At 36.7% G+C, this 12500-nt stretch overlaps 1 protein-coding gene across 28 annotated transcripts in view; it reads left to right on the forward strand.

Moving 5' to 3' along the window:
* The window catches only part of LOC135217022 (disintegrin and metalloproteinase domain-containing protein 23-like), a 613617-nt gene that overhangs the window by 475090 nt on the left and 126027 nt on the right, over positions 1-12500 (forward strand). For all 28 annotated transcript variants that reach the window (XM_064252608.1, XM_064252615.1, XM_064252618.1 and 25 more), the window contains 4 exons: positions 3503-3574; positions 4995-5167; positions 6630-6799; positions 7278-7447. In XM_064252608.1, coding sequence (XP_064108678.1) covers positions 3503-3574; positions 4995-5167; positions 6630-6799; positions 7278-7447 — 585 coding nt within the window. The remainder of the gene's footprint in view (positions 1-3502; positions 3575-4994; positions 5168-6629; positions 6800-7277; positions 7448-12500) is intronic.

The following is a 12500-nucleotide window of genomic DNA, read 5'->3' on the forward strand; positions in this document are numbered from 1 at the left end:
TTTTTTGTGTGTGGTTTTTCAAGCCAAGATGCAATACATTTACTACCCAAGTACAATTCTGTTTGCAGTTTGATAATCTACGTACATATTTATTAAATTTGTATATATTTATTTATTAATTTGTTATTTTTGCATTTCCTGTTGAATCTTTCTAAACCTCTTTCCAATGGAATGCAGGTAATCCCCAGGTTACGGCAGGGGTTCCGTTCCTGTCAGGGCGCTGTAAGCCGAAAATTGGCTTGACCTGAATCTTCATGATTATAGCAGGAATAAATAGCATGTACACTGCTGTTACAGCGCTGTAAGCGCCGTAAGTCCGGGTCAGCGCCATAAAGCAGGTAACGACACCATAAATCCACTTACGGCCCTGAAAAATGGTGGTTAACGGCGCCATAAGTCCAGAACAACGTAACCTGAACCTGACATAACCCGGGGACTGTCTCTACAGTGTTCCTTGGATTTGTCTGAATAATAATAATGATGATAATGATAATAATAAGTATAATTGTTTAGCTATTAATGAATTGTGTGTGACAACAATAATCATTTATCTGGCCCATGATAACTTCACTTTTATTCCGGTGTTGTGATTAGAAAAAAATCAAGCTGGACCAAATATTCTGTACTTGTGAAAATTGACTTCAAATTTAACTCTCAGCTCTTGAATGTGACTTGCAGATATTTTTGAAATAATTCATGGTCGTAGACTAAAGTAATTGAACTAAAAGATAATAATTGATTGTGAGATAGAAACATCATCAGCAATATGCTTATTAAGGTGCGTGTAAGTGTGTGTGTGTGTGTGTGTGAGTGTGTGTGGAACGGGGAGGTGGTAATTCAAACTCGCCCCCGCCCCCGCCCCAACCCCCATCAACTTTCTATTTGTCTTCTCGTTCAAAATTTACCAACAGATTAAAAGGTAGAATTTTTAAACATGACCTATACGGAAAAGTATATTTTAAAATAATGGGTTATAGGAGAATATGCCTCTACGACAATGGAGTAATAATTAATTATCAATGTGTATGTATATATATATATATATATATATATATATATATATATATATATGTATGTATATATATATATATGTGTGTGTATATATATATATATATATATATATATATATATATATCTTCAAGTAATCAAAGTCCACAATTATGTAAAATTTGTATTAAAAAATACATAAAAAACGGGAGCTTTCGTCTACTTGATCAGTAGACCTCATCAGCCGTACTGATTTTTCTTTTCAAAAATTATATACAAAAAAGTTACGAAGGACAGGCAGGACTCTGGAAACGTCTCCAAGGGAGATAACCACCAAAACAAACTCTCTTAATTATGTTATTCCCTCGTTCAAATGTCTGGCCAAAAGACGAGCCGATCGTCGTGGTTGAACTACCTCCTCTGTGTGTTCGGCAAAACTTCTGCATCGGCACCTGCAATGGGGGTTCTTCCTTCCAATGCCTGGGCAGGAGAAAGAGAGACAACCTGGGCAGTAGAAGTGGTGCAAACAACGTCTGTTCTGATATTTACAGTTTTAAGAACCAAACAATTTAAAAAAGCATCCTCTTGGGTAAATGATTTGTTAAAATCAAACACGTTTAAAATATTTAATAAGAGCCCCTTCAACTACTCTGCGTCTACTTGCGTTATTATCTTTGTAAATTACTCTCGCTCCTTCCCAGTCAATTACATGCCCTAACTCTAACGTATGTCTGGCAACTGAACTATATTTCGATCCCAACCTACATGATCGCTTATGTTCCTCTAATCTTATACCTAATCCCCTGCCAGATTCCCCATAATAACCCTTATTGCAATCTTTACACGGTACCACATAAACTCCAACGTCATCTTTCCTTTCTTTTTCATGATTCCTAATCAACTTTGATTTTAACGAGGTATTATATCTAAAAGCTAAATCCAACCTATTTTCCCTATTCTGTTTTAATAAATGTTGCACCCTTTCCAAACTATGATGATAAGGAAGCGGAATACACTGACTACTTTTGAATTCGTATTTCCCGGTCGTGGATTATAAACGTTTTTTTCTAGCCTTGGTAAACGCTTGGTCAATAAAATATATTTTGGGTATCCCAGTCTCGTGAAAACCTCTCTTATATGTTTCATTTCCTTGTCTATGTACTGTGGATCACAAATCCGAAGCCCTCTCGTTACCATGTTGACGATTACATTAGACTTTATACGTTGGCTATGGTATGAATAAAAATGAATGTACATTTCTGCATTGGTGTCTTTTCTGTATACACTAAATGTAAAGTTAAAAGTAACAGGGTCATGGTGAACCAGAACGTCCAGAAATGGCAAATTATTGTCGACCTCAAATTCAACTGAAAAGTTAATGGATGGCATCAAGTTATTAACAAATTCTAAAAAACGATTAAACTGAATAACACTACCTTTATAAATCAAAAAGATATCGTCAACAAATCTGCCCACCCATATATATATATATATATATATATATATATATATATATATATATATATATATATATATATATATATATAGACAGACAGACAGACATCAAACAAATATTGTATTAGGTTAAATGAATATGCAATAAGGTTAAGCTTAGAGAGAGAGCCGGCGTACTGAACGGAAGGCGATAATTATTGTTTTAAAAAGGAGCGATTTAAGCATCAGTAATTAATATCCGGTGAAATCATGATCTGAATTTTAGAATATTTCTCATCTGCATTTGTAACAAATTTGCTGTCCATTATTTATAAAACACAAGTAATTTAAGGCTTATTTTTTCATATGTTTTTTTTCCCCATTTCCAGAATAAAATCCTTTCAGCATTCTTGTTGCCAAGTGGGATTTTGCTTCTTTCTTTCGTATATTTGATATGTGGTTTATCCGGAGGTTCAAAAATGACCAAATTGCGGTTTCAAATAGATACTGGTTTGTCCCTGCATGGCTATATATATATATATATATATATATATATATATATATATATATATATATATATATATATATATATATATATATATATATATATGCAGAAGCCAGGTACTATGTTGCACCTCTAAGTAAATGGGGATACAATCCACAATGAAGTAAAATCCTCTTGTAGTTTAAAATATACATTTCTTGTACAGGATTAAAGCTTTCGACCACAGTTGATGGTCGAAAGCTTTAATCCTGTACAAGAATATATATTTTAAACTACAAACAAGGATTTTACTTCATTGTGGATTGTATCCCCATATATATATATATATATATATATATATATATATATATATATATATATATATATATAAAATGTGTGTCTGTGTGTAAGTGACAGCTAGTGCTTTGTCCTTCGTGTTATCTTGTACCAATGAAATATCGCCATCACTTTCTATCCTAGAAGTTCGACATCTGGCGATTCAAATCAAAGGCTTTCTCTCTCTCTCTCTCTCTCTCTCTCTCTCTCTCTCTCTCTCTCTCTCTCTCTCTCACTGTGGTGTCTTTTCCCTCTTTGCAGATGGAGGAGCGAAATTATTCCCGAGTGCGTGCCCTGAACGACGCTTTGCAAATTGCCAACATTGCCGATCTGGTAAGTGACGAGAACCTTCTAATCTCTAATGTATTTTGTTCTTTGTTATTGTTTGTATATGTACATATATAATACACTTCAAAGGCCGGTGGGACTGCCAGCCAAAATCCACTTTAATAGTCCAGGTCCGAAGAGAACACGAAGTTGAACGTGGTCTCTTTCCCCTAGATTATTGTTGCTACGGAGAGAGAGAGAGAGAGAAAGAAAACAATATGGATATGCATTACGCTTCATATAGTAGGATTAATAATGTTTATGTTATTTGTAACCGCGTAGTATTGTATTTCCTCTGAATTTTTCACATTGATAGACATTTTGTTCGGTAAGAGTAAGCTTTGAATGTTCTTTCATGTTTTCAGAGAATGAAAATTTTGAATTACAATAATAATTGTGAGTAACAGAATTATACTGTTTTTCCTCCTTTCTTTATTCGCGCTGTGTATACGACTTTCGTGTCTTTCCCGTTCTTCATATAATTACAATAATTGCAATAATTATGAGTTTTTCTCAGTATGATTCCTTTGAAGAATAATGGTGATTTCGTCCGTAGCAATAAATGCATATCTGCGTCATCTACGAATGTTAATGTGATTGGATCTATAATAATAATAATAATAATAATAATAATAATAATAATAGATCCCAAGCGTCAACATATCGGAGAATTCTCTCGAGTTCGAAATAGACACAAGACACCATTAACCACTGACGTATTTGCTCTGCTTTTGATGCAACCGTTTTGTGAGTTTCGTGTAAAAGAAAACCAAAGCAGAGATGGCGGCTACTTGTCTGTCCCCCCTCGGATCTTCAAACCTACCGAAGCCAGAGGGCTGCTGATCATCCCTCCACCCTCCAATCACCAAACGTACCTCTAGCTTCGGTATTTTTTATTATATTCAAGGTTAAAGTTAGTCGTGATCAAGGCGTCTCGGCAACGCAGGCTACCACCGGGCTGTGGCTGAGAGCTTCTTGGGCCGTGGCTGAGAATTCCATACAGCTTTATACGCTGTACAGAAAACTCGATTTTTACTTTTGTTAATGTTCGTTCCTCCCTCGTGTTTAGACCTGTTTTTATTCATACATTCCTCGCGTTTATGCCTTATTTATTTATACATTCCTCGCGTTTGTCACTGTTTTTATAAATGCATTTGCCTGCGCTTGTACCTGTATGTATTGACACATTCCTCCCTCGTATTTACAATAGTATTTATACTTTCATATAGCTCTTGTGTTCACTGGTATTCCTAGTATTCGTTCATTCATCCCTTCTACGTGGTTAGTCTCAATGTTCATCCTGAGTAGCTACGTATCAACCGTTGAGTATTTATCCTTGTTACTCACCGGTCTCAGCAGGTGTCCACTCTTCATTCACATCCATTCGTAGTATTCACTCTCTGTCCTTCTTCTTCTTCTTCCTCAGTACTTCAAGAACATCAACACGCGCATCAGCATAACGTACCTGGAGACGTGGGCTGGACGCAACATGATCGACCTGGGTCGAAACCAGCCCATCTCGACCTCCCTCATCAACTTCTACGTCTACGTGGGCGACAACCTGCACGAGTTCCACAAAGACACCGCCCATTTGATCACGTAAGTGCTCACTCAGTCGTTCACTTATTAGCTATAGCTTATTCATTCACTCACTCGTTTATGTATTCTTTTCTTGTAACTGATCTCTTCTTTCTGTAGTTTTGATTGACCCCTGCTGTCACGTCTTGCAAATGGACGCCATATTCTTTGACAGCTTAAATTGTAAATTGATGGCCCCACTGGTGGCCTTGTTCCTTATGAACAAGGTTCATCTCCTGAATAATCATCATCATCATCATCATCATCATCATCATCCATGAACTTCATCGCTAGGGAAACGGTATCAATGCGACCATTACACAAGTTAGATACAAAGAACCCTTTGTCAATGATAATACTCAATTAGGGCTAATGACGTACAATGAGTCCTAAAATGGAAACATCATTTACTCGTCAAGATCACTAAGTGACATCAAACGCTTAAACAGTTAAACAGTCAAGTTCTGTGGTGTTTCAACGACAGCCTGGCTCAAACAAGCGTTAAATTTGGCTTTCCTTGGCCCATTGTTAAACAGCAGTCGCATTTTGAACGTACGAACATTGGCGCATGAAAAGTGTCAGGTTTTGTCGATTTCATTCATTGTAAGTTTTGAGTACTTTATCCATCATTTCTGTAGTGTTTTATCGGTAGGAAAACTCCTGTAAAATCGCGGTGTTTAGTGAGATGATGAAGTTGTCGAGGCTTTTACGTGGTCTTGTCATTTCCCACGACTGGAAACTTTCGCGGGCGAAAGGAATTCTCTTTCAGTTCTGTAGGAAGAATTCCTCCTAAAAGGGTTACAAAGTTCACTTCATGTTCTTAAGGGTCAGAATTTGGCGTTCCTTAGATTTTTTTTAGACATTTGAAAGTCTCCAGTTATGTTCATGAAATGTTTGCAATGTTCATCAAATGTTGATAAATGTACACAATGCTGACGAGGCCCAGTGCTTATTTTTATGGTTGGTAAAATGTTGACTGCAATGTGCTCAAAATGCCAAGATTGCAGCGTTTCAAAAGTTTAGGCGTAAGAACCGTTTCGTAAATGTGGGTACGCTCACAAACAACATTCTTAAGGCTAGATACTTGATGGCTCTTTCTCGAGACATTTCTTCTGTTTATCAAAATCTAGAACCCTTTTTATCAGAAGCATTTACACTTTACTAATCTAGTAGACAGTTTGCATTCCATTTTGTATAAGAATTCTACATCATGTATTTCTTTATCTAAATTGCTAGAAACTTTTCTGCCTATCATCTGTAAAATCTCGTTTAACAGCAAAATGTTGGGATCTAAGAACTTCCGTCTAGCTGGGTGTAGAAGGCCAGGAACAAAATCATTCAGAAAAGACTCCAACCAACTTGATGACAATGAAGAAAAAGAATGTCTTTGATTTCCAGAACTCGTTTGATGTGGCGGCGTTCAGCGCGTGATATGCACACTTACAAATAACAGTCTGATTGTATATTTTCATTTGTATTTCAGAGGCGAACAGTTCCAGAGTGGGGAGTCGGGCATGGGAGTCCCCAACAGCATATGCACCTCCAAATCCGCCGGTATCTCCGTCGACCTCAACGTCTATGAGCCTCATTTAGTCGCTTCCACGATGACTCACATGATCGGCCACAACCTCTACATGAAACATGATGACGGAAGTAAGATCTGCTTGTTTCTGGGGGCCTGTTTTCAAGTTGATATTTTGGGACACTGTTTGGCAAGGTCTATACATCACTAACTAAGGATTTTTGCATTGCTTGAACTGAAAGGCTCAGTTACCTTGTAAAGGATAATTACTGGGATCGTCTGACTCAACGTCAAAACACTATACAAACAAACAAACAGACACATTGAGATGCATCATTCAGTTGTATTCCACATAGGAAAATTAGTAATATAAATGATTACAAATTGCCCAACGGCTTCGTCCGCCAATGGACCTATTCTTCTTTCTTTCATTTATGCCCTAAGAAGCTCTAGTGGCGGACGAAACTGTTGGCGGCCCTTTTATAACCATTTACGTTTGTAAATTTCGTATGTGAAAGACAAGTCAACTATAGAGAATGCCTGTCATTTCGAGTTCACTGGGTCTCAGAGTATGTCGGTAATGGATTTTGTTTCTCGTCTTCTTCTCAGGAGGGCCGACCTGTTACTGTCAGGACTGGCACGGTTGCATCATGTCCAAAACAATAGTCGGGCAAGACAATGTGCAGCCTACCAAGTTCTCAAAGTGTTCCGTGGATGACTACCACCACTCGCTGCAGACGGTGGAGGAAGCCGCGTGTCTTCTCCATCGCCCCTCTAAGGTACCTAAGAGTCTCTTCAAGGTACATAATGTTCTAACCTTACACAAAGATCGGTGTCAGCTGTCCGCTGTGTGCAGTAGAATCGCTGTCTAGCTAGAACGCCCCAACCCCTTCTTCATCTTCTTCAGTTCTCTCTTTCAACAGTTGTGTCATCGACTGAAGTTTTTTCTTTCTTTCTTTCTTTTCCCCCATTTTGAAGGTTTCACGTTTGACACCTGGAACAAAAATCATCAAGTTTCACCCACCCACCCCCCTCTCAGTGGATGGAGACACACCGACTGTTAATATAAATTTTCAATCCGGTAAACGCACCTCGCTCTTGTTGGTGGTGCGTGACTGCAGAAGTTTTCCAAATCTAAATCAGAATGGGTGAGGTTCGGCAATGACTGGTCAAGTGCTTACATAACGACTGTCACATGTTGACGGAAGTGTCACATCCAAACACTTTAGCTGCTCTTGATGTATTATAGTTGGAAAGACGCGAGGAAAAGTAGTACTTCAATAAAGCACCCAAGCATAATTCTGTTGTCCAGGTTATTGCTGAAATTCTTCACGAGGACACGAGACAGTGGACATCATTTTTGGCCCCAGTTGTGCATAACACATCATGATACTTTTCCATCTTCATTATTGGTTTTATTGGCCCGTCTTGTCCATTAGCGTATAATGTATTTTATTTCCTACATGAAACAAATGGTCGAGACATTCCCAGAATTGCAATGCAACTGCTCTCAAGTCCCCTTCAAAAGTTCCTCCAAAGTTCCCTATAGTAGGCGACCAGCAGTGTTACCGCCACCTCTGCATAATGTGAGCTCCGCAAAAAAACATGAGAAAACGAGGATGAAGGAGGTAAATAAAAGATTAGGGAACGTGGGTAGAGGGGTAACTATGAGAATTTGTGAAACTCACGGGTAACATAGGTATGTACTTTAATACATAGACAAATTCCTCGTTAGACGAGTGGTTTTCGAGCTCGGCTGCCAATCCGGTGGTCCGAAGTTCGAATCCCGGCTCGCCCAACGCGGAATCAGAGGAATTTATTTCTGGTGATAGAAATTCATTTTTCGATATACTTTGGTTCGGATCCCACAATAAGCTGTAGATCCTGTTGCTAGGTGACCAATTGGTTCCTAGCCACGTCAAAATATCTAATCCTTCGGGCCAGCCCTCCTAGGAGAGCTGTTAATCAGCTCAGTGGTCTGGTAAAACTAAGATATACTTAACTAGATCATAGACAATTTATGCTGATTGCAATAATTGCATAATTCTAAGCGAATTATGTAGAGTACATTTATATCCATAAAAATATATATGTAAAACTATCAATTTAACGACAATCTATATAATAAATTTACGCAAATAAACCATGAAGAAATAGCGGCAGACATAATACAAATGCGGAATCCAGATCTGCGTGTAAACTTGGAGATGTGTCCCTTAGAGGATCTAGTCTGCATAGCAGACGAAAATTTGCATTTCGCCAACTACACCTTTTTACCCTCGAATTTGAAGAGGTCAATTTCAAATTTAAAAAGGTAAAAATCAAATTGAAATAGGTCAAATTCAAATTTAAAATGGTGAAAATCATATTAAAATAGGTCAAATTCAAATAAAAAAGATGAACTTCAAATTAAAATGAATCAATTTAAAACAAATTGTTAAATATATGACATTGTGTAAAAAGTAATTCTTCAGTTGACTGTAAAATTGACATCGGATATGCATTAGCCTTATTTATAAAACACTACAGTAATTATAAAAAAGAGCAATAAAAATCCATCTTTTTATTTGTCTAAAGCTTTTCCCCATCATTATATGGAAATGATTGTAAGAGAGAGTATGATGCGCAGAATAGAAGAAGACGGAAAAGCCTTAATTAAAGGAAACAGTGACCCCATAATAATGATGGGGAAAAGCTGTAGACAAATAGAAAGATGGATTTTTATTGCTCTTTTTTATAATCACTGTTGTGTTTTATAAATAAGGCTGATGCATATCCGATGTCAATTTTACAGTCAACTGAAGAATTACTTTCTAAATAAATTCATATATTTTAACATTTTGTTTCATATTGAAATTGATTCATTTTAATTTGAAGTTCATATTTTTTAATCTGAAGTTCATCTTTTTTTATTTGAATTTGACCTATTTTAATTTGATTGTCACCTTTTTTCATTTGAATTTGACCTTTATTAATTTAATCTTAATCTTTTTTTAATTTGAAATTGACCTTTTTTAATTTGATTTTTATTTTTTTTATTTAAAATTGACCTTTTTTTAATTTGAAATCCACATTTTTTTTAATTTGAGGGTAAAAAGCTGTAGATGAATCATGATAAGGCCAGTTAAAATGCGGTGATCGACCAACAGAAAGTCAAGGACTGCTAATACTTATTCTTTGCAGGGGAGAAGGTACCGCCACACCCCCTGGTGGTTAACTTGCATTAGCTCTCAATCACTTTAATGTTCATCACCTCTTCTGTAATTCCATTGTCGTTTTCTACTTCGTTCATAGCAACTTCTATATATAGAATTTGATGTGGAATATTGCTAGGAATTTATTTTTTTATACATTTACAACTTTCACAAAGGACATTTTAGTGGAAATCAGAAGCAGTTGTAATTCACTTTCCTTCCTCATGAACTCCCCAGCAATATTTTGTGGAATTGGTTCAAGAGACAATTAATGACAGTGGTTGCGATTATTATTATTATAGATCGCACACAAAATTTTCAGTGTTCACCCTAATGAATGTAATCTTTTCGTCTTTGCCATATTTTGGCCAATGTTAGCGTTTTAGGTCCTGACAAGACATGTATAGTACTAGGTGTGAGATTTCCAAATAAATATTTCAAGCTAACTTTCGTGATTTCTGTTGATTAATGTTTTTTTAGTCAAAAATAAAATTATTTTGATACTAAGTCCCTAACTTTTATTCGATTATGTTATGAATAACTACATGAAATTGACTTATGTCCTCGGAGTGCCGCGTAATGAATTCATAATGGACATATTTGTTGTATAGGATGAGTCTATTTTGATGAGGACACGAGAGAGTTTCCATCAACACGTTATTCTTTCATCGTCCAGACAAACCTCTGTCGGTGTTGCATTTGATATATATACTTTCTTTGGACTTTTCTTCATTACTGGTGGTTTTCTCTGTGATTTTCTTATGTCACTTTGAATTGTGTTCAGAAAAAAAAGAAACAGGAAGCCAGGTCAAGTTTTGTGGATTTTGTAGTGGGAAGCTTTTGGTGATCAAAGGCTTTCTCCCTGGAACAAGGTCTCTCTCTCTTAGATACGTAGCTTTCTTCGTCGTTTCTTCCATGCTGAAGTTTGGCTGATTGGTCACTTTTGAACATACGCCTCTTATACTGTGATTCTATTTCGATACCATTTGATACTCTTTCCTGTGTTGTTAGTCTTCTTTGGGAGTTTCTCGTTGGACGAGTCGGTTACGTCTTCGACTACCGATCTCAAGGTCCGGGATTGATTCCCCGCTCAGCTAACGTGGAATCAGAGAAGTTTATTTCTGGCGATAGAAATTCATTTCTCAATGTGGTTCGGATCCCACAATAAGATGTAGGTCCCGTTGCTAAGTTACCAATTGGTTCCTAGTCACGTAAAAATAGCTAATCCTTCAGGCCAGCCCCCCTAGAAGAACTATTAATCATCTCAGTGGTCTGGTTAAATTAAGATATACTTAACTTAGCCTTCTTTTGGGGTCTGAAGAACCATAATGTAAGGAATATTTAGATAAGAAAAGAATAGTTTTTATAGTGTCTTCATACTTCTCTGTTACATTTTCCATCATTGGTTCATTTTGATAAGTGATACAGCTGAGAATAAACTGGATACCATTATAGGAAGTTAGGAAATCTCCACTGCTTTCTTTAAGAAAAGGCCTCGATAATACGAATCTAGTTGATTTCTGACTTACCTACCCCAGTTTATTCATTATGCATTCCCTAGCCATACCTAGTATACCCAGAATGAGTTGCATTGCGCCCAATCCATTCACAGAAGGAGTTGCATTGAACCCAATCCATACCCAGAATGAGTCACACTTCACCCAATCCGTAGCCCGAATGAGTTGCATTGCAGTGATGGGACTATTTGCCGGCTGCTCAGTGTAGGCAATAAAGGCATTCTTCCAAAATGGAGTGGAGGTCATGAATCAGCAACATTATTTTCATACCTAAAAGTTTCCCAGGCTATTGTTTTTCAACCAACATCCTTTTTTTTTAGATTTGGCCTTTTTAATAGCTGTTCAGGACTTCCAAACACAGTTAGATTAAATGTGAATGGCTTTGACAGAATAGTTTTTTGAACACACCCACTACTCTAGATTGTGACATTTAATGTGGCTCGGCGGCTGAAGTGCATTAGACTGCTTGTCTGTCGTTGTGGTGGACAAATTCCTCAAAATAAGAACAACATCTCGAAGTCATGCGTTATGTATCCTTTGGAAATAAATTTAATTATTTTCTACACACTTTGTGCGTCCAAACACCCTCGCTGTAAAGGTGGAATTTACAGATTGTATGCTTGTTTGAGGAATTTTGGTGTTTGTATGAATCTGTTGTCCATTTTGTGATGAGTTTGTCTAAGTTTTGTGTACGTGTAATAAAATCATTTCTCCAGTAAAGACAAAAGAGAAATTATACCATCAAGAAGTAATAGGGGATATTTGTTCTCATTTTTTACAAATGCTAGCAATAAATCATTGCATTGGAGTTTCTCCATATGAAGTATAGTACATTGATGTGGTGGTTTTTCTTTAATTTTCTAGGTACAGTAAGTGCATTATGGAAAACTTTGTGTAAGGGTTACATAACTTTTATTTTTAGTTGTCAAGAGTTAACTTGAGCCTCTGCAAATTGAAACTTTGCAGATATCAAGGAACAGCTTATTACATCACCCCAGTGTATACTAGTTTCACAACGAACTCTTTATTTATAATGTCTATCTCATTTGTCATGATAATTAAGTCATAACATGTCCCAGACAAAAATTCTCCATGAAATATATATATATGTGTGTGTGTGT

The sequence above is a fragment of the Macrobrachium nipponense genome, chromosome 7, assembly GCF_015104395.2.
Source record: "Macrobrachium nipponense isolate FS-2020 chromosome 7, ASM1510439v2, whole genome shotgun sequence".
Classification (NCBI taxonomy): domain Eukaryota; kingdom Metazoa; phylum Arthropoda; class Malacostraca; order Decapoda; family Palaemonidae; genus Macrobrachium; species Macrobrachium nipponense.